The sequence below is a fragment of the Balaenoptera physalus genome (assembly GCF_965194825.1).
Source record: "Balaenoptera physalus genome assembly, chromosome: 2".
NCBI classification, from domain to species: Eukaryota; Metazoa; Chordata; class Mammalia; order Artiodactyla; family Balaenopteridae; genus Balaenoptera; species Balaenoptera physalus.
This window is the reverse complement of record NC_138883.1, coordinates 24,583,776-24,606,859: the sequence shown is the minus strand read 5'-3', so window position 1 is coordinate 24,606,859 and position 23,084 is coordinate 24,583,776. Positions and strand designations below refer to the sequence as shown.

Here is a 23,084-nt window from a genome sequence, read left to right as displayed (position 1 = left end):
ATAATCCCCTACATTCATTTTCTCTACCTATTTAGCCTGAATACATACAAGGTGACTGAATTGTCTCTTCAACCTCCTTCTCAGTGTAAACACTCAGTATAGAAAACAGATTTGGGGCAGTCTTACATTTTTCTAACAGAGAGTTTGGAGAATTGAATGGGCTTAGAAATGTGTTTGTCACTATTTGGTTTTGCACCTTTTAGTTATGGTCACTATCAACTTGGTATGGTTTTCAAGGTGATAAGAAAATGCTCGAGCTTTAGCCACTGGAAGGAAATTAAGACAGATTGGGATCTTAGGAGAAAAATGTCAGTTGTGAGAGTATACAAAGGAAGAATTTTCTTCAAGGTCCTCTCTCTTTCTTCTTGCAAGCCCCTTATTTGCTCTTTTAAAGACTGGGTCATGCACTGCCAATGCCTCTCCTTCCTGTAACAATCAGGAGGAAAGTATCCCATGAATTAAAAATGATATGATTTTGCTTATCTAGAATACGATTCAGAGAGTAGCTTTCGGTGGTCTATTGTTTGTTGACATGTGAAGGAGACAGCCAGCAACTGGGGTGACACTGCTCTGGTGTTTTTCTCCAGCCCAGGGAAAGGGTAAACTGGGAAAATTCATCATTGAATGAAGAGATTGGGAAGGTTGTGAACTTTTGCAGCAGTTTTCATTAGATATTTGCAAAGGAATGTACTCTCAAGGCTACATAAAATCTTCATTGATGAATTTGCATGGATATTAGCATAAGTATGCATGTTATTTACATAGACTTTTTTCCTCACATTGGTTTTATTTCTTATTTATTTACTGTGGTAGCCTCTTCTCTTTTTTTTTTGGAATTTATTTATTTATTTATTTATTTTCCTTTTTGTTTGCTTTTTTTTTTTTTTTCACACACACACACACTGTATTTTATTTTTACAAGAGATAAATAGACTGACACCAAGCATTGTACATGGATGACCACAACAAAAGCAACAATGATTGCAATTACCAAACATGAAACACACTCATACTATGTCATAATATTGACATTCAGTCCAGTAATCCTCCACTGTAACAGCTCCTCTACTTTGCAGTGAAAATTGATTTGTATATTCTTTGCCTCTGAGTCCTTGTGGGATTTTTTTTTTTTTTAATTCAGACAGAAAGTCACAAAAATTATACTCATCCTCATCAGTTCACTCAGTCCCATGTAATTAATTTTTTTTTTATCTTGATCTTTTGTTAGCACTTTTATGAATTCATCAGTTTTTCATTAGAGTTCTGAAAATGCTTATTCATTCAGTTCAGCAGTACAGTCAGTTACCAGAAACCTGTACTTGTCAGAGTCTTTTCCATGAATTTCTTAAAGATGAAACCCTTTTATAGGAACATATTTGCAAAAGCATCAGAGTACACCCAGAACTGTCTGTAAATGACAAAAGACTTAAAAATGACCACAGTTAAAAATTTGATGAAAGTTCATAATAATGCAGTTGACAAGAAAATTAGTTATTTCTGAGATATACATTTTAAGGTAATAACTAGGGCCTCTTCTCTTAATGATGTCATTTTTCTTCTGTGGCCTTCCACATAAAACAAGTTCTTTTATTTTAAACACACTGATTCGGGGTGGGGGGATGCAGGGAAGGGAAACATTTCTTTTGGTGAGTAAGTGTGATCTACATGGGGCAGGAGGAATAGGTCTCTGGCTCAGTTTATTTAAGGTTTGTGATGGTTTGTCAGTCAATACGTGGTTCAGTGGAATCATTCATGCCCTTTGAGAAGCAGAGTAGGAGCATGTGCTATATCCAGAATGATGGGCAAAAGGAAAGGTAACTGATATTTAGAGAAAAGTCCAGAGGCAGTAGAAGTCCAGGGTAGAACTAACTGTCTGGTCTTGGGCAACTCACTTATTCCTAGTCATCAGTTTCTTCCTTAATAAAATAAGTGTGTTAAATCAGGCAATCTCTAAAGTCCTTTATAGCTCTAAAATTTATTATTTTGATAGACTTCTTAGTCTAATTATATAAAAATATTAAGCACTGCATAGCACACTAAATAATATCCTGGTGCCTTTTCTGTGTCAGGCCCTTCCGCCTTTGAAGGGTACTCGATGATTAATTGAGGCTTCTCTTTAGAGGCACTCCTTTCCTTGCTCATTTATCTCAGTTCACTGAGCACACAAGGTATAACATAAATGTTTATAGAAGACTCCCACTAATATACCATGTGGGGTGCCAAGGACAGGCATAGTAGTTGGCTGTGTGTGCATTTGCATTGTTAGGAAAAGAGCTTAGCGGTGATAACTGAGTTTGATTTGCTATCTTCTGCTCTAAATCAGGGTTACATCCAGTCTACTGAACAAGAGCTTGTCCAGTTGAATTTTAACAAAACCGTTTCTTCAGAAATGAGAGATCATGAAAATAGGGCAGTAGGGGATTGCATGGATGGACCCGTTTCAAACATACAGATAGTGCCAAATTTCTGCTCTGTGATTTTGGGGGAAGTAATTTTGGTAAAATGCATCTGGCATGGGTTATGTGCTGAGTAGGACTCGCTACTTATATATGTAAACAACACTGGTCCCCTAGAGGTGGACAAGTCCCTTTTGCTTATACCAGTGTGTGTACAAACAGAAATGTGTAGGTGTACACACATCCTTGAGGCCCTCTGGAAGATATAGGACACACTTAATATCTTCTAACGCTCTGGAGTGTGAAGTTAAGGCTCATGTTTTAATGATGTGATGCTACAATGAATTCAACAGTATATATTGGGTGGTCATCTCTTCACATTGTAAGAGTGACTCCTTTACCTCATGATGAGAAAATACTTGTTTGATTTTACTTAGGGAACTTACCAAGGGCTATGATGGTCGATAAGGATATGAATTAATGTGGACTAGCTTTGGTGACTAAGGCGGAAGTGTAGGTCTAGAAGGGAAAGTAGAGTCCCCTCAACCTTACTTTGTAGGCCCTGCCACCCCTCTTTAAAGGGAAGCTGCCTATCTAAACTTGTATTGTCGCCCATTTCTTTTCATTGAGGAGGTGCTTTTGACCAACGCTGATATGAAGTAGGCCACTCTCTAAATGAGGCTGCCTGACAAGAGGACAAATGGAGGTGTACATGCTGAGTGTCTACGTTATAAATCAAATCAACAAATAATTAAATAAAATACATTCTATCCTCTTAACCTTGGAAAATAGACCTTTGACACTACCTGGTTAACTCAGGTTCACATTTAGAGTTTTTGGATTCCTAGGAGTTCTGCATTGGGAAATAGCAACACAGGGAGAGCCAGCCCCTCTGGTCCTCAGCCTGTGGCCTTTCCCCTTCCTGTGCCCACATTCGGCTCCATCCTATATCACAGAGGTCTGGTATAAATGCACGTGGATGCCTCGACCCACATGGCAAAGCTCTGTCCAAACCTGTGCCAACAGTCCCCCAGGGGTCCCTCAGACCTTGAGGTATGCACACTGATAGCGTGATTTGCCTTCAGAAAACGGATCCAGGGAGGAGGACTGCACAACCCCTGGGAACAGACTTGGGGCTCTTTGGGTAGGGACTTACAGGACCCCAGGGTCTCGAATATGGTCTTGAAAGAGAGCATGAGTCCCAGTGGAATGCCATGTTGGCTCTGTAGACCCCTGGTCCTATGGAGAGAGATGTTCCGTAGGATGGTCAGACCAGGCCATCTCAAACAGGAGACCTCCAGGGCAGAGGTCCCTTTGACTCTAAGGGAAGTATTGCTGTCTTATCAAAACGTATTACCAAATTCCATTCTGTTCCCTTTTCCTCATCTGCTCAATCATTTCCTCAGGTCCAACCTCCTATTTAAAAACCCAGTCACGTTCCGCTGGGCACGGGACTCTACCATGGAAACCAAAGTTAGCTGGGTTACTGATGGACGGAAATTAGAGCCAAATCTTTCAGGCTCATTGATTTTTAGTTACTGTTCAATAAAAGGTACCTAGAGCTAAAGAACCCTTCGTCAGAACTGTTAATTATCCATTCTAAACCAGCTCTTCTACAAGCATTTAAAAGCCAATATTGATGCAAAAGCAAGTAAACCTCACTTTACCACTTTGCATGAAATTTCCCTTTAGGTTTTTCTCTGAGAAAATTTGAAGGAAATATAGCAAGCTTTCCTTCACCATCGTGTTAGTCTTCTACCCCTGTGTGGACATATAACTTCTCTGCAGTTACCTTCTCTGCTAGTTTCCCTGGTACTTAGATACAAGTCTTGTGGAAGAGTTGGAGGGAGTGTTGTGCTGGTATCAGGCCTCTGGCAGGGACACTGCCCTGTGTGTGTCTGCGTGTGCGTGTGCGTGTGTGTGTGTGTGTGTGTGTGTGTGTTCTGTTTGGTATTTGCATAGACCTGGCTCATGCCAGTCAAGTGTTGACTGCTTTCCCCTTTTCTTTCTCTGTAGCTCGAGAGGAGAATGTGGCCACTTTCCGAGGCTCAGAGTACCTGTGCTACGACCTGTCTCAGAACCCAATCCAGAGCAGCAGTGATGAAATCACCCTGTCCTTTAAGACCTGGCAGCGGAATGGGCTCATCCTGCACACGGGCAAGTCGGCTGACTACGTCAACCTGGCTCTGAAGGATGGCGCAGTCTCCTTGGTCATTAACCTGGGGTCTGGGGCCTTTGAGGCCATTGTGGAGCCAGTGAATGGAAAATTCAATGACAACGCCTGGCATGATGTCAAAGTGACACGCAACCTCCGGCAGGTAATGGCTGAGGGGAGAGAGTGCCCAGAGGCTCCTCTTAGGTGGCTGGGGAGGAAGTTTGTGAAGTAGGTGGTGGGTTAGCTCACATGGAGAGGGGTAGAGATACCCTATGGGTTTGGATTTGTCGAAGTCAAACTTTCTCCCAGCCTTTACAATTTCACAAGGATAATTATTAGAATATGTTTCTTCTCTTACTTCAATTTTCCATTTGTGCTTGTTATTTAAGAAAAAAATTCAGTTGTATAGATAAAAGTTATAAATACTTTCCTTTTGTTTTGCTTTCCTTTTTATCATTTTCTTGATTACCTTTGAATATTGTATTATTGTTAAATCAGTTAGGGAGAGCATTTTGTTTCTGCAGCTTGGTAGATTTTCCTCATTCTTTGAATATATGTTTTTCTTTTTAATTAAGTTAGCCATTGCCATGATGCCATAATTTTAATTCCTTCCAGAAAAAGTCTTTCTTTTTCTCTTCCTTTTAATTTACCAACCCCTCGTCCACTTTTATTCTTTCTGTTGGGTTGTTGTGTTAACCTCTAGCCTTGGAGTGAATTAGCTGGGATCTTTCTGAATTCCTTTGTTTCTCTGTTCCTTGGTGTTGTGGTATACTTTATTGCCCCTGTCTCTACCTCTGACACTCTTCAGTTGACTAGGAGGCCTGGAAAGTGGAAGGACCCACATAAAAAAGTCAACTTTGGAGCAACCTTTCCTGGTTCTGTCCGTGCTTGAGAACTCCCATCGCTTGCTGATTCTAAGCAGGCAACTCCGTCAGGTGACAATGCTCTCAGAAAGCCTTAGCCCAGTGAAGTTGTTTTCCGTTTCATAACTAATAATAGTGATAACAATAACAACAATAATAATACCTCGCCAGCCCACATCAGGAAAAAATTAAAACCACTTCCTGTAAAAGTCAAGGTCTGTTCTGAGACTGCCTTTTCCAGGTTCTGTTTTCACTTGGTTTTTCTACTTGTGAATTTGTCATTAAACCCAGTTGGACAGCATTCATCCTTTATTAAATCAGAAAGCATTATGTAAATTTCCAGAAGGTGCTTATCAAATTTGCTTCTGCAGTGTGATTGATTTAATGCCTTCTAATGTAAACATGAAAGCATGAGAACTGACAGGTGTTTGCCTATGTTTTCTGTTTGATAAAAGTGTAACTCCTTAATAACGCTCCGTAAATGGAGAAGGCTCCTCCACATTGGAAACACACAATATTCGAAATACCCATTTCCACACTTAAGCATGTCAAGGAAGCCCCGTGGCTGGAGATTCTGTTCTATCTGTGATGAAGCTGCCAATATCCTAAGAGTTAGAATCCCCCGTCATCCTCACACACACGGGTCGAACGTTTTTGAATCACCATCCTGTGTTTTTCCTGCAAGGCCAAAGAATCCTGTTGCTGACGTTTCCTTTCATCATTCCCCACCTGTACTTACAGGAAGGCCCCCCTCAGCTACCAAGAGAGCCCACATCAAGTTTTCATTTGCTAACATATAAGGGCTTGAAAGGTTTGAGTAGCAGAGACGAGACCAAAAAGTAGAATATGACCTTTTGTCGGTTTTGACTGGCAGTTGCACAGTCATACCCTTCTGGCATTAGTCAGCTAAGGGGGGATTTTCACGTACTGGGGAGCGGAATCAGGTTGTGGTTCTCCCAGCCAATCTGTTTCTCTCTCTCTCTCCCACCCCACATGCTTCTTTGCCGTTCTAGAATGATTCCAATTAGCCGGAAAAGGCTCACTTGCATTTCCACTAAAAACACTTTTCTAAAATAGAGTTGGGCCCTAATTCAGTCCTTTACACTGAAATGGGGGTGAACCAAACTGTAATTCAAATATTGGTTGTGCTGAGTTAGTCTGAACAAGCAGAGGTAAGGCAACACTGTAGGGTTTCTCTTCCAAGTTCTAAGACCCGACTCCTCTCTGTGCCCTTGGACAAAGCATTTAACCTTTCCACACCACAGTTGCCATTTGTGAGATGGTGATTACAATCCTCCACGTGTGGTGGCTAAATATGCAAAGCCCCTTATGTTCCAGAAGGATTATGAGCTCATCCATGGTCTGTCTGGGTGCTAGACTCGCTGGGACATGCACATGATTTACATGCTGAGTATTCTTTCAAAGGTGACTGCCTCTGTCTGTCCCCATGGATGCAGCTAAGTAGAGCTCCCAAGACAAGGCTACTGAGGCCCTAGGGTGTTGGGGGCATTTCTCGGCAGAAGGAGTATGAATCTTGTAGAGAAAGCGCACCTAAAATTGGACCTCATCGGAATCTGGACTGAATTCTGCATCCAAATGCAATTTGTTGAAAGAGGAAAAAATCTCAGAAGAGCAGAGTTGATTTTGCAAATACAATCCTTTCAACCCTGAGTCAGCTAAGATTATTATTTTTCCCATTAAAAGTACATTTATAACGTCTTTTTGAGTTCCCTAGGATACATTTGAAGGGGTGGGAAGCCCCTTTCTATTTCAGTTAAACTGTAAATCACTTCATAAATATTTAACAATAAGCTGATGGCAGTCTCGCCTACTCTTTTGGTAAGGTTAAATGGCTTCTGTGGTAAAGATTCACCTGAGGAAAGCTTACTTGGGGTTTCCTTACCAAATGGAGCAGAACTTTCCCCCTTTCTTCCTTTTTGGTCATCTGCTACGGTTCTGCTTTTGGGCCAAGTCAGGCCAAGGTCAGGTACCTGACCTTGGGGGTTCTGATTAATGGAGGGAAGGTGGATTATCTGTTCTAAATTATAACCAGGACCTGAGTCCAAGGTCATGGCCATCACAGGAAGTGCTTTACCTTTATATGCCACTTTAGTCAAACCGCAAACACAAAACTGGGGTTACCCATCTTCTAGCCTTCCAGCCTCCCAGCTCAGGGTGTGTTGGCAATTTAGCGTTTGAAAACAGTGAAGAAAAGACTAATTGTGGGGCTTCTCTAATCACGTGTAACCTGCCAGTCCTCTCTGCTATCCATGCAAGAAATTGCTTACGAGCTTGAAAAGCATTCTTAAAGAGGAATGAGGGGAGAGTGATTCTAACAGGAGACATTCTGGCAAGGTGAACAAAGTAACAGTATTGGCTAGTGAAGGAGACTCCAACTATTTTGAGGCATTCTAACGACACAGTTATTTTAACCTGAGAGAACAGGAAAGAGGAGAAAGTTGCCCTCCTGCTGCACAAATCCACACAAAATCAAGGGGGTTGTGGATCTTTAAATTACCTATGGCAACCCAGAGTAAACTACATATGTAGCCTTCCTATGCTAGATGTGACCTGTAAATGTTTTAAGATCTTTTTGTCCTAGGAGAAAATCATGATTGTCCATGCATGTAATCAGAGTCAGATGTGAAAAAAACAATCCCCAAAGTATTGGCATTTCAGCTCTCTCTATTTATCTACGTGTGGAACGATAAACCTTGGGGGTCTTTTCTTTCAGGACAGGTGGGTTGTGTTTGTGCTAGAGGGTGGGAAGGGAGCGGGGCGGTGTTCTTTCAGAACAGCTCTTGGAAAGTAAGTATGATGCTAATTCTGACTGGGGTGAGGTCTGGTCTGACTGGTATCTGGGAGAAGAGGGGCGTTACAACGACAAGGTGCGCTGCACCTCCTTTCCTGGCTGTGCCCCAGATGCCAAGGTTTTCCATAGAGTCTTGGTCTCATTGTCTTCCCCCACTCTCTTTTTCTGTGTCGGGTGCCTTTTTTTTGAAAAACTAACACAAGATCATTCATGCAATGTGTCATTTTACTAACCGACTAATGTACTAACACCCTAACGACTCATCTTTGTTTTTAGTTCTTTTAATTAACAATCGTTCTGTTCACAATTTTTAATTTCCTTTCTTCCCCCTTTTCCGCAAAGCACTCAGGCATCGGACACGCTATGGTAAACAAACTACATTGTCTGGTAGATATCATTCTTATTGTCTCTTTTTTTGGGTTTGCCGTGTGTTGCCCCCCCTTTTCCTCCCCAAACCCCCCTTTTATCCTCTTTAGAGTTGTTTCTTCTTTTAAAATTTTTTGTTGAATTAAATACAAGCCTTTCTTTTTCTTTAAGAAGAAAATGGAAGGGGATGCACCTGTCCTGACAATATTTGGATGAGTTTGGTTGGGACAGTTTTCCTTTTCTCTACTTTGTAATTTTTTTTTCCTAAAAAAAAGTTTTTTTTAAAGAAATGTTCTTTGTTGAGCTAAATTCGTTTTGTTTTGTTTTCTTATTTTGCAAGTTCCAAGTTACAGACTAGGGACAACAGAGATTTCTATTGAGGACTTTCTTCTCTCCGTGTCTTCCTACCCCTCACTCGTCCTCCTTTCTTTTCCCCCTTCCCCACTCCCGAATCCCTTTTTTCTTTCCCTTTTGTGTGGCCACGGCTGCCACAGGTGATCTGGGGAGGAAAGTACTCGACTTCCTGTATTCTTCCTTTCCCTCCTTTCACCTTACTTCCCACCTTGGCCAAAGGGAGCTGTGCCAATTTGTGTTCTCCGTACAAACTCTGCATGGCATGTTCCTGTCTCGTGAATTTCCCCATGGGCATCAGAATCTGTTCCCTCATTTTCCTCCTCAGTACTAACAACCTACCCGTCATCAACCCCACTCCACGTTCTCCTCTCTCTCTTTTTTGTCTCCACGCTTCTTCATGCTCCTCTCACCCTTCATATATTTTGGGGTTGGGTTTGGACTTTTTCTTTTCTTTTTTTGTTAGTAAGGGAGGTGGCAGGCAGGGGAAAGACTACCCTTCAGTTTTGAGTGTGTTTTCTTCTTTTCACTCCCATCTTGTTTTTCAGTTGGTTTAGTGCATGTAAGTGTGAAGTGGATTTTGATTCTCTTCTTTAGCGCTCCTCACCCTTGTCCCACTTCCCTCCCTTTTATTCTTCTGCCTTCTCTCTGGGCTCCAGATGATTTCCGCATGGGTGTGTCAGTGTACGGCGCGTGCCCGCTTCGAGGCCCCATCTCTTCTCTGTGCCCTCCGCTCCTTTCATGGATGTTGGGTGTGTGGCTGCTGTTTATTTCCTGTGGGCGTTGTTATTATTTTGGCTATTATGCCTCATCATTCCTTTCTTTTTGTTAGCGTTGCCTTTTTTGGTTTGGATCATTTCTTCTCTGGCTGGTGGTGATGGCAGACAAGGGAGGACCGGGGTTGGTGTCCTGGGTAGTCCGTGGCATGTATCACCCATGACTCATCAAAATCAAGACCCTTTTTCCTTCCCTCCCTGAATGCATGTTTGTCAGCGTGGTGTGAGCCCAAAAAGAAACAAATAAAAAAAGAAAAAGAAAAGAAAAAAGAAAAAAACCATCAACAACCAAAGACCAACCCCCTAACAAACCCCATTGTCAAACATCTCCTTTGCTGTTTCTCACGACCACTGTAAATTACAGTCTTTCAAAAGTAAATGATCATTTTACCAATGAACTGAGACGTCTGAGGATAGTTCCATTTTCTAGCCTGACTGAGTGAAGAGGGCAATGGGTAGAGCGAGTTGCTCAGCTTGGCGGTTCCAAAAAACTCTCCCAGGAGTCTGCAGAGAAACACTGGAGGCTTGGGCCACAGGGAGGCAGACCAGAAAATGGAACTTGGCTGCACATACCAAAATCAATCCAAATTAGAAAGAATACCTCACCCAAATCTTAATGGAAGTGATGCCACAGGTAGGGGAAGCCCCTGGATTTTGATAGGACTGTAAGGTCATTGTTGGGATTTTTTTTTTGTCCCTATGTCCCTCCACCAGGTGACAATCTCTGTGGATGGCATCCTTACCACGACGGGCTACACTCAAGAGGACTACACCATGCTGGGCTCAGATGACTTCTTCTATGTGGGAGGAAGCCCAAGTACCGCTGACTTGCCAGGCTCACCCGTCAGCAACAACTTCATGGGCTGCCTTAAAGAGGTAAGGTTCACCCATTCCATTTAATGCACTGACTGTCTAAGAACAAATGAAATTTTCAGTTCAGTGACTGGATCTGTCTTCTAATCTATTCTATGAGGCCACAGGTTGTAGCAGAAAAGACTCTGGACTTAAAAGTAGAGGCCCTAGGTTTTGATCCCAGTTTAAGCTGGTTGGAGGACCTAGAGTTCGCCACTTAAGTACCGTGTGGTTCTGTTTCCTCATCTAACTAATGAGGAACCTGATCCACAGGTAGCTATGCTTTATAAATTAAATGAAATAACTCAGACGAAAGGACTTTGAAATCACAAGGAACTAGACCTGTGTGAAGTTTGATTTTGTATTTTTGACTTGGCAAGTAGGGAAGCCTTAGCTAAAAGTGGCTCAATTTGTGGTTGTGTGTCTTGTCTAAAACATAACATATGTATTATTTTACCTTTGCTAAGATTGGTGTTCCCAAGAGTCTCATTATTTGAGATGAAGGAAAATTCTCAGAATATAATATTAAGGCCCAGAAGACTCGTTTTTCCTTTTTTTTTCCTCCCTGAGAACTAGCAGCTGTGAGAAAGCAGTGGGGCTTTACCATTACTCATTTATTACTGTTGTAGCTAATGTGTTGAGACCTCTGTCTGAGAGCAAAGGAGCTTCAGTCAAGTGTAAGTTCAATCTCTAAGGTCAATTGTTGAGGCAAAAAGAATCAGACTTGATTTGCTGGAGTTCTTTCAGCACACAGTGTCATCAGAGCAGTGCACTGCACTTTTTTGTTTAATCTAAACTAAGCTTGATTGCCTAAGATAGCTATACCATTTCCCTGTGGAAATTCCTTGAGAAGCTAACAGTGTTCTTTCTTGTAGATAAAGATCCCTTGTGACATGTTATGAGCCTCCTCTCAGGGCACATGTTTTATTCTTATTATGGTTATTTGAAATCTGTTGCACATCAGTTACATATGAGATGGCATCGCACATGCATTCACTCACACCACTCGGCTGTGAGCTGTGTCTAGACAGGAGTTGCGTCTGTTATACCTGGCATAGAGCAGGTACATAATAATTATTTATTGAATGGAGACATTTATCAAGTAATCATTGGGTACCTTTTTTGTGCTGTAACTAACCTTAATGGCTCTTTGCAAACCACGGTCTCCGTGTTTGAAGACTGTATAATCTGGGAAGAGAGATGAGATCTGTAAGGGAACAATTATAGCTCAGGACACTATGTGTTCAGTGCCACAGATGAAGTGATCTAATTGAGCTGAGGAAACAGATACATTTTAGGTGGGAGTCAGCATTGGAGAAGAATTGATATTTGAGCTGGGCCTTGCTGCAATAAACCGTGTGTGCATTGAGAGAAAGGGGGAGGAAGGAGAGACATGACAAAGGAGGGAAAAATCCAATTATAGCTTTGTATTGTTCTTGGTCTGAAGGAAGAATGACAGGAGAAAAGCCTTAGAGAGTTTTCTTCTCTCTACTGGACATTACCTAGGCTTCTGCTGGCTACAGGGACTCCACAGGTCATTCCTGACAGAATTGCAGTAGACATAGCGCACTTATTCCCTGGGATTTACTCCTATTTGAAAAGAATAACGGTATAAACTACTCTGTCTAATGAACCCTGAAAGATTCTTAAACACCATTAAATCACACTCCATTGGAATTGCATTCTCATCAGAAATAGGTAGGAGCATTCTTGTTCCACATTTGTAGCCCAGGAATGAATGAGGCATTGATTGCTGTGGAGAGCTGGTCCATTTTTGTCGTGAAACAGCCCTGAGCCTGGAGTTTCTCCTGGACTGGATCTAGGGGTGGACTGTAGGACAAATTTTCCCCTGCACACAGTTATGTTGAACCATCTCTCCTTTATGTATTTTGAGACAAAGGAGCAATTTCCCAACTGCAAATCTATCAATCAGGAAGGATGCCCCGGAATATTTTGAAACAAGCCTCATAAAAACATGAAGATATTTCTGATGATTTTATCCATGCAGAACCTAAAGTAAGTAAAATCTGCACACACACACACGTACTCACATACTACACTGTCCAGGTGGAGAGCAGACAGCTTCAAGTCTGTGAAAAGTGGCACTTAATAGCTTAAAAATTAAAGACAGTTCTGAAAACCAGTGTCAATGACAGAAATAACAGTAATAGTAATAAAAATATGCACATATCTTAGCTAGCAGCTAAGCAGAATTTAAATCCAGATCAAGTTAAAAGAAAGAAAGTCCAAAACAGTGAAGGAAGTGGTAGGCGAAACAAGAACTTAATATAAACTTTTGCACCATCTCTCCTTTACGTATATAGTATGGTCTTTCTAAGGGAGTTGGGAGGCCTTCTCATTTGTCTGAGTGCTTTAAACAGATAGCTTTGAGTTTAATGAAATCCTGGCATAGTCTTTCTTTCCATTTAATCATTACAATTCACTTTTCTGTGGGAAAGTCTAGGAAATTCTCCTCTTGTTCCTGGCATTTCTCTTTGACAATTTCGTAAACAGTAAAAGCTTCCAGCTATGTTGGGACTTCCCTCCTTGATAAATCCCACTTACCCACTTTAACTATTTCCCCTTAGAACAGTCAGCAGTTATTTTACAACTTCTTCTTCCCTTCTCTATCTCTTTCTTTCTTTTTCTGTCACCTCTGGCCATTTGTGGCTCTAAGCTGCCTTAAGCTGAGCTGGGTGCTTTTATGTTTCATTTTTTTCAAAATGGGGACATGGTGAAGACCCTATGGGATTTCTCTTCCAGATCGTTGATACTTTGTGTGTGACACAAAATAGTTTTTATCTTTGGAACTACAGTTACTTCACACCTGAAAGTTAAGTTCTGGCTCCACTCTTTTATCTATCTATCTATCACATCTTTACTGGAGTATAAATGCTTTACAATGTTGTGTTAGTTTCTGCTGTACAACAAAGTGAATCAGCTATATGCATACATATATCCCCATATCTCCTCCCTCCTGTGTCTCCCTCCCACCCTCCTTAACCCACCCCTCTAGGTGGTCACAAAGCACCGAGCTGATCTCCCTGTGCTGTGTGGCTGCTTCCCACTAGCTATCTGTTTTACATTTGATGGTGTATATATGTCCATGCCACTCTCTCACTTCATCCCAGCTTACCCTTCCCCCTCCCCATGTCCTCAAGTCCATTCTCTACGCCTGCGTCTTTATTCCTGTCCTGCCCCTAGGTTCTTCAGAACCATTTTTTTTTTTTTAGATTCCATATATATGTGTTAGTATACGGTATTTGTTTTTCTCTTTCTGACTTACTTCACTCTGTATGACAGATTCTAGATCCATCCATCTCACTACAAATAACTCAATTTCATTCCCTTTTATGGCTGAGTAATATTCCATTGTATATATGTGCCACATCTTCTTTATCCATTCATCTGTCGATGGACACTTCGGCTGCTTCCACGTCCTGGCTATTGTAAATAGAGCTACAGTGAACATTTTGGTACATGTCTCTTTTTGAATTATGGTTTTCTCAGGGTATATGCCCAGTAGTGGGATTGCTGGGTCATATGGTTGTTCTATTTTTAGTTTTTTAAGGAACCTCCATACTGTTCTCCATAGTGGCTGTATCAATTTACATTCCCACCAACAGTGTAGGAGGGTTCCCTTTTCTCCACACCCTCTGCCGCATTTATTGTTTATAGATTTTTTTGATGATGGCCATTCTGACTGGTGTGAGGTGATACCTCATTGTGGTTTTGATTTTCATTCCTCTAATGATTTGTGATGTTGAGCATCTTTTCATGTAGTTTTTGGCCATCTGTATATCTTCTTTGGAGAAATGTCTATTTACGTCTTCTGCCCATTTTTGGATTGGGTTGTTTGTTTTTGTGATATTGCTGGCTCCACTCTTGAGTCAAAGTGATTGTGGATTTCACCTGTGTGCACAGCTCCTAACTTGATACCAGAGTAAAAGCGTGACAGAGAGGGTCCACGTTATCATCCAATCATTGAAGTACTCTGCATGCCCTAGTTATCAATTCAATATTTGTGTCCACTCAAGCATCACAAAAATCCCCACCTTGTTCCTCTTTATGGTTTTGTGTTTTAACATGTCTGTCATATTTTTGTTCTTGTTGTGTCCCCAGCTCTTAGAATTGTTCTTAGCACCTAGTGGGCGCTCAATAAATATTTGCCAAATGAAATCACATGTTTGTAAGTTTAAAAAATAGCTTTTAGATAAATGCTCTTAGGCACTATTGACAATGTGACTTTCTTGGGATCATTAAAGAACATCCTGACATGGCAATAGTTGAATCTTTTAGGAACCTCCCAGCTATCTGGTATGAGTGAAGTATTACATAAAAAGGCCCAGCAAGACTAAAAGAAATGGATTGGAACCCACTCTGAGAAGAACGGGATTGAAAAGGCTTTGAGGAGGCATCATAGTATAAATGAAAAGAATACTGGGTTTAAAATCAGAAAACCTGATTGGGAATACCAGCTTTATTACTGGCTATATGGCCTGGAATAAGCCACCGATCTTATTTGAGCCTCAATTTACTAACCCATAACATGGAGATAATAAGACCTCTGTTGTGTTCTTAAGAACAAATAAAATAATATACGTAAAAGTGAAACCATACATAAATATACAATGATGTTTTGCTACAATAATTATGATTAAGGATCATGTAATCATTCTTATAAAACAGTTTATGAAATAAATATAAGCGTAAGTGAATATACATTAGCACATGCGTATGTTTGTATTCCCCATATTACCAAATCACTATCTGGGGGAAAAAACAACTTTATTCTGAGGTTTGCCTTACTAAAATTCTCTCATCTTCACTGAAATAGGGATAACCCATCCTACCCACCCTCAGTCATTACCTAGTCTGTTTCCTTTGGACACTGGTTTATTTGACAACTGTCAATCTCCCTTCTACGAAAATGTAAGCTCCCTGAGGACAAAGGCCTCATCTGTTCACAGGTGTTTCCCCAGCACCTAGAAGAGTTCCTGGCATAAAATAATACACTCAATAAGCATGTCTGGAACAAATAAATAAATTAATTCATTACTGAGCTAACCTCATGGAGCTCTAAAATCTGGCGGAATTTAGATCCACAGGTATATGCTGAAAAAATACAGTATGCCAAGGACTGTGCTAAGACACAAAGATGAATCAGACACAGTTCTTGCCTCAGAGGACCTCACAGTTAGTGGGGGACACACAAATATAATTTCAAGGAAAAGCAGTTAATGCGCAAAAAAAGAGGCATTCACAGGTGAGGTGGGGCTGCTGAGGAGAAGGACTTAGTATATCACGGGGTTCAGGAAAACGCTGTGGAGGAGATGATGCCCAAGGGAGGCTTGAAGATGGATAGAAATGAACAGGGAAGAAGTGGTGCTCTGGGGTGATGGGGCAGCATGAGCAAGGGCCCAGAGACAGGGCACGTCGTGGTGTCTGGGTGAGGAACTTACAAACAGTTTGCCAATGTCAGGGCACAAAATATAAGATCAGGAGTTCTGAAAATGTATCTGAAAAGTTAGGTAGGGGCAAGGTCATAGAGAGCTTTATATCACACTCTACCCTTGGACTTTAGGTAATGGAGAGCCATTGAAGGATCTGAAGTAGTAGAATGACATAGATTGACAGCTTGTCCGTCAGGCTTTAAATTCCTTGAGAACTGAAGTTAGTCCATCTACTACTTCTACTTGATTTATCTTTTTGTCCTAGGGAGACGAGGAAGAGTTGGGAAGGCTGGTCCATTGGCTTTAGCACTGGGCCAGGAGAGTGTCTGTCTCAATCTTCAGGTTTCTGCAGAAAAGTGCTTCCTTCTAACTCCCATTTCAGTTTCCAATGACCCTCCTTGTCAGGACATTTATTTCTCCCTTCCTCTGTCCTTGACATTACTGAGCTACTATTGTTGGATGAAGCAAAGTGCAGTAGAGGAAAGCCAAATCAAGGCTGAGTTGCATGGATAGTGTCTCTATTATGAGGACCAGGGAGCTGACTAAAGCCCATCACAATATCCTCCTATGTGTTGGCGTCTTCTGTGTTGTTTGACTTGGTTCTTTCTACACCATCTTCCTTTCCCCTCAATCTGTTACTTCTCCACTGGCATGTTGGTTCTCCATTTGGCTCTCCATTGCCCATGGAGAAGCTCACCTGCTGCTGAGAACTCTGAGACCGACTGGTCTATCCCACCTTTCTTTTCTCATGACATCTCTAGTGGGGAGGAAGGAAAGCGGGAGAACGGGGAGAGTGGAACACATATTTAAAGGAAAAAGGATTGGGTAGAACATCATTGTGCACATTACAATCCACATCCCTTTGTGATTATTAGCCATTTAAAACCGAATGGGATTTTGCAGCCAGAGATAGTCTCTGAACAGATGATTAATAGTTTAATCTGTAATAACTTTACATTTTATAGAACCCTGATAGGAGTCCACATCTGGTGAGCCAAGCTATTTAAGGCTGTGTTAATTCTGTTAATTGCTATATGTTTATTTGAATTGCTGGCACCTGCGGGCTTTAGGATAATGTGTTTGTTGTTGCTTTTTTTAAAAAAAATGTATGCTTATTTTGTCCTGTCTCACTGTTTTTTCTGCTATCTGTTATGCAATCACAATTTCTCTTCTGGTTTTTCTTTTGTATTGTCCTCTTTTTCACTCACTATACTTTTTTTACTCCTGTTCTCATTTTTCCTGCCTCTGTGCTTCTCAGGCTCTTGTTTTGGTGTCCTTCCTGATTTCTCAGGTGGGGATAAATCACTCTGTCCATAACTAGGCAAATTTAGGTCATGGCATTGGGCCTAAAAATTCCCTTTTTCCTAGCTTTGAGAATACTGTGTGGTCCCATGGTGAGCAAGATCAAGTGAGGGTTTTAGGGTCAACATGGAAGATGAGAGGAGGGTTGACTTTGGAAGCACAAGTCCAGCGTTTGAGTCTTGCCTAGACTCATTCATTACCAGCTGCAAAACTCTTAGCAAGCCATGTGAATGCTCTTAGCCTCAGTTTTTTCATCAGATAATAATACTTACTTCAGGCATTTTCATGTTGGGAACAAATGGGATAAAAAAAATGGAGGTGCTTTATAAACTGTAAAGCACTGTCAAATGCTAATGTTACTATTTATGTTAATAAATGAAACCAAGTTGATCAGGTATGTTTAAGGAACCACTTACTGCTATTTGCTGTTTCTGCAATTAAAAAACTGCAGAAGTTAGGAGAATCCAATTATCTTAAAAAAGAGCAACTGAATTAGAACCTGGCTACCAGATGCATTTCTGGTACTAATTAGAAAACCATACAACCTCTTTGAACACCCATGTCTTGATCTGTAAAATGAGGATCGTTGTCATTGTCAAACCGAACACACACTACTGTGGAATACTTCTAATGTAGAAAGACAAGTTGGACAGCAATGCAGAATTTATTTCCCCATTCTTAGGAAGATATGCAGAAAAGCACAGTGTGAGCTTGGAGGGAAGAATGCCTTGGCAGAATGGAAGGGCCAATACAAAAAGGAGACCAAGAGGGACAAGGTTCCAACAAGGTAGAAAAAAGTAGAAACATGAATCAGAATCTGGGAAATTGGAAGAATGTAGCAGAAGAAGACAAGAAGGAGGAGAAACTGTGTCTCAGGAGAGGCCTATTGGGTTGACCATAGAAATTACCATTTTTCTGGGTAAAAAAAAAAAAAGTCAGATATTGGCAATGTCATGTGAGTCAGTTTAAGAATGAAAATTTTTGAAGAGGATAAATTGGATCTTCTTGAAAAGAGATTACCTTCTGGATTACCAGGAGCTGAAATGGGCAGGGGAGAGAATGGCATTTGATGTCACAGAGGAAGAGGAGACAAAGCCCTGAGCTACTGGGGATGTATGATGAATATGAGGTTTATTTCACAGAGGAGGCAAGGTGTGAGCACTTAGCCCAGGGTGGCTATAAGAAAGTGGTGTGTACCTGAGGAAGAGTATCAAGGGGGCTGAAGCCGCAGGATATTTAGTATTGCAGGGCTATGAAAAACAGAAAGACGTTCTTCAGTTAATGCCAGAAGAAGATATTAAAGAATGGTTTGCTACTTATAATTGTTGGGCTATTGATGGAGAAGTAAGATACGGTAAACATTTTTTTAAGAGATCTGGTGTTCATTTTCCCTTAATTCAATAACTGTTTCTTGATTTTTATTCTCCTTCATGCTCAGTCCAGTGATTTAGTGGCATTGGCTCCATTCCTGGCTCACCTGATGAGCATGTGAGCTCTAAGTCCATCAGGAACTTCCATTACTCTGGCTGTGGTTATTTTGTTCATAGCTGGGCACCTAATCCACACCTAATGTCAGTTTGGATCAGTGACATTCAGTCTCAAGACTCTGTTTATATCTTGTAGGGGGTACTTCTCCTTCCTTTGAGCTACAACTTGGGATGGTATAAAACTGACCTTCTGGCCGCCATCTTGCCGCCACAATGGGACTAAAAATGAAGCTCGAATGGAGAAAAGCAGAGCTAAAATATGGGGAGAAACTAGGTTCTGGTGACATTTTAAGGCCCTGGATCAAACATTCTTCCAGCTAGACTACCTCTGGCTTTCCAGCCATGATTGATTACATTCCTTCTTCTGTCTAAGCCAGCATGAGCTAGATTTTCTGTCATTTGCAACAGAGCCCTAAATGATGTGAAAGAATTCCTCACTCCTGTTTTACCCCTGTCTTCTCTGACAAGAAAATAGGTCTTTGGCCAGGAAAAGACAGACAAAGTTAGGAAATTTAATATCAGAGCCTGTTAGAAAGCACCTAATTGGTCTGCATTAATTCAAATTTCTTGACTTAGATGAATGATACAGAGAGAATTTGAAAATAAGATTTTTGAAATCCAGTTGGTTTTTGAGAAATTGTAGAGAATGGGGGAGGTTTGTAATGACTAAAGATGGAAAAAGTGTAGATAGTGCAAGTTATGGGCTTACGAACTTCATTGGCATCTGGGAAAGATTTTGGATTGCATCATTAACAGAAGATGTGAGCCCACCGAAGAGAAAAGAGAACCATAGTCATTCACTAAAAACACTAATAACAAGCCATATAAGCAACTAATCTCACATATTATTCAATATTTTTACTATACTTAAAGCTCAGAAAAGTACCGTGGGCCTAGGATAGCTAAATATCAGCAAGGTATTTGGCAATATGCTTTGTGATATCCTCATCCACAAGATGGGGAAAAAGGGATTGGATGTAAGAGCTATTCAGTAAAGGAGTATCTGTTCAAATATACCACTGGGTCCTGGTAAATGGGTCCATTTTGACTTACATGGAAGTTTCTGGTGAATGTCTAATGCTTTGTCTTGCTCGACACTTATTAGGGGCTTGAGGGAAGGTAAGAGAGCGTGCTCTTCAACTTGGTGAATGGCAGGGAGCTGAGAATGATAGAGATTATGTGCCTTAATGTTCTGAGACTGAATTAATAAAGGTATGAAAACAAAGGAGGTGACAGTTCTACAGTGTAATTTATTGGCGAAAATAGTACGCTCTGGAGCTAGAGTTCTTGGCTGCAAAACCCACCTCTATTCCCACTATCTGTGGAATGCTGGGCAAGTTACTTAACCCTCTCTGTACCTCACTTTGCTTATTTATTAAATGGGTAGAATAATTATACCTACTTGATATGGTTGTTGTGAGTATTAACTGAGATAATAATTTTAAAACCCTTAGAACAATGCCTGGCATATAGAAAATGCTTGGTAAATTGTGTTTATCAACATCATCATCATCACCACTGTGTGATAATCTCGTTACTGGGAATATTTCTCTTCAGTTCTGGATGATACGTGCTTAAAAGGTTAGCTGACTAGTTGACAGAACATGTTTAGAGCTGAGCTATGAAAAAGATAGCAGTGTGCTCAAGAGTCTGACATAAAAAGAGTTGACTGATGGATCCAGGAATGTTTAACCTGAGGGAAAGATGCCTGAGCTCATGGGTTGAGAGTTGTCTTCATATGTGAAGGACTGTCTTATGAAGTGGATTTAAACGTGGTTCATATATCTTCAGGAAGAAGAACCGGGGCAAATGAGTGGAAGCTGGGTACTAAATACAAGGAAAACATTTCAATGAGAGCTGTCCAAAGTTGCCTTTAAAATAATGTATTCTCTGTCACTCAAGGCATCCAAGCAGAGTCTGGGCAACTATCTTGCTGAGGCTGTAGAAGAGATTATAGCGTCAAATGAGTAGACAGCCTTGATTTTCTAGCTTCCTTCTAAACATAAGATCCTATACATATACATACTCCATTCTTTTTTTTCAGATTCTATTCCCATATAGGTCATTACAGAGTATTGAGTAGAGGTCCCTGTGCTATACAGTAGGTTCTTATTAGTTATCTATTTTATATATAGTAGTGTGTATATGTCAAACCCAATCTTCCAATTTATCCCTCCCCCCCTTTCCCCTTTGGTAACCATAAGTTTATTTTCTACATCTGTGACTCTATTTCTGTTTTGTAAATAGGTTCATTTGTACCATTGTACATTCCACATATAAGCGATATCATAATTTGTCTTTCTCTGTCTGACTTACTTCACTCAGTATGACAATATATGTATCAAATTATCACATTATATATCTTAAACTTACAATGTTATATGCCAATCATATCTCAATAAAGCTGGGGAGAAAAAAAACCCACATAAGATCCTATAGCTCTATAGTGAATGAGCCTTCTGAAAAGAAAGAATGGGACTTATTAATTAGACCAGGTTCATTGTGTTGACGACTTTCCTGATTAATCTCCAAATAAGTTGACTACACATGTCCCACCGAGACTCACAGAGTTGCCCTTGCAGTAGGATTTGAGGTTCCCAGCCACTGTCATCACTTATTAGTCATTTATAATTATTTCTCTTTCCTCAGACCTTCACTGGCATCATCTCCAAAACCATGATAACCACAGCAATTATAATCATAATAACAACAATAAAGACTACCAGTTATTGAGCACTTAACAGTGTGGATGCATGCAAAGTATGTCTCTGTGGCTAAGTGCTTCGTATGTATTCCCTAATTTAATTCTCAAAACAAACTTATGAGGTGGATTCTGTTATCATTACTAATTTGAATGTAAAGATAGTGGGCGTCTTGCCCAGGGCCACTCAGTTAGCAAAGATTGGAGCTGAGCTCTAAATACTGTTGCCGTCGTGACTCCTGCTGCCATCTCTACCAACTCAATCGAAAGACTTGGTGAAGAAGAAAAGGAAAAAGCTTTTCAGGAAAAGGTTGGTAATTCTGTGGTTAAACCCACTCTAGGGAATGGTCTCTCACTACTATTTAGAGGCTTCACTTCAGAGGAGAGGTCATTTAATCAGGCAAAAAATGTCCTGCTGGGAGACTGGATACAGTTACGTATTTCTTTCACCTTGCCGTTGGTTGTTCTGAGAGGAAGGCAGCTTTTGCTTGATTTCCGACTCTGGGCAAACTCATATTGCTCAACCTGTTAATGGAGAAATGATTTTTATTATGGGACCCGAGTAGGCAGTAGCTCCTCTTGGTATAAACGCCAAGCAGTGGAACACCTTTTTCTTGAGATGGGCAGCACATCTGTACTTTTGTTCCTGCCCAATATTTTCTGTGAAGTTGGAGCTATTTGCCTCCAATATCCTCAGAAAGCCAGAATGAGGAGCTTTTTGGGCTTCTGGTGAATTTTCAGTCTGATTCTGGGAGTCTCTCATTTAGCTTTGCCATTTGTTTTCTCTTCAGGATAAATTCAGTGGAACTCATTGCTTTCTAAAAATGTTGCTTATTTACAGCAAATGTAATCTACCACAGCATTCCCACTGAGACAAAGTCTCTTGTGTCTTCAAATGCCTCAAAGGAGACAGAAAAAGTAGTCCTTGTACACATATACCTACAGGGTTAAAGTCATCATTGAGCTAATTAATTAGCTAATGTTTTTTAAAATTGCTTTGCAAATGCCAGAACGACTCTGACATTAGCGTTATGTGCTTTTGTAACCTTGTATTCCATCCCCCCATGTGGACAGTATGCCACGACTAGTTTCTGCATGAATTTCAAGAGAGATAGAAGGACACATTTTTCGCTTTGAAAATCAGTGAAGATGTAGCGTTGGGCAGCAACATTGCACACCAATTATCAACCAGTAAAATTCTCCTCCTTCCCTTTCCCCCAGCTTCTCCCTCAGCAGCCAGTATTGGCAGATGGTCGATCTCATGCTTCATGGAGAAAATAGAAAATCTTTAGCTTATGCTTGCTAAAACTCCTCTCCCTCCACTTTTAGATTTACCTTCAAAGATAGTTATTGCTACCTTCTCTTCTTCTGTCTTACAGGATGAGCTCTCCTCCTCTTCTCTGAGTGTAACTGCTATTCTCTTTTGCCTCTTCTGAGATTTAGCCCCTTTAAGGAATCCCTCCGTTTTCGGTTACCTTAGATTTTCTCTTCACCTCTTTTCTATTCCCTCAAACTAGACACATGCTCAAAATAATTTTCTTGATTCTGTTTCCTGATGAATTTGCATCTT

The 23,084-nt window shown here is 40.8% G+C and overlaps 1 protein-coding gene across 17 annotated transcripts in view; it reads left to right on the top strand.

Moving 5' to 3' along the window:
• NRXN3 (neurexin 3) overlaps positions 1 to 23,084 on the top strand; it is a 1,702,647-nt gene that overhangs the window by 468,406 nt on the left and 1,211,157 nt on the right. For all 17 annotated transcript variants that reach the window (XR_014260952.1, XR_014260953.1, XM_082451199.1 and 14 more), the window contains 2 exons: positions 4,413 to 4,714; positions 10,434 to 10,595. Coding sequence is in view for 15 of the 17 variants with exons in the window: in XM_082451199.1 (XP_082307325.1) it covers positions 4,413 to 4,714; positions 10,434 to 10,595 (464 nt within the window). In the remaining 2 variants the exon portion in view is untranslated. The remainder of the gene's footprint in view (positions 1 to 4,412; positions 4,715 to 10,433; positions 10,596 to 23,084) is intronic.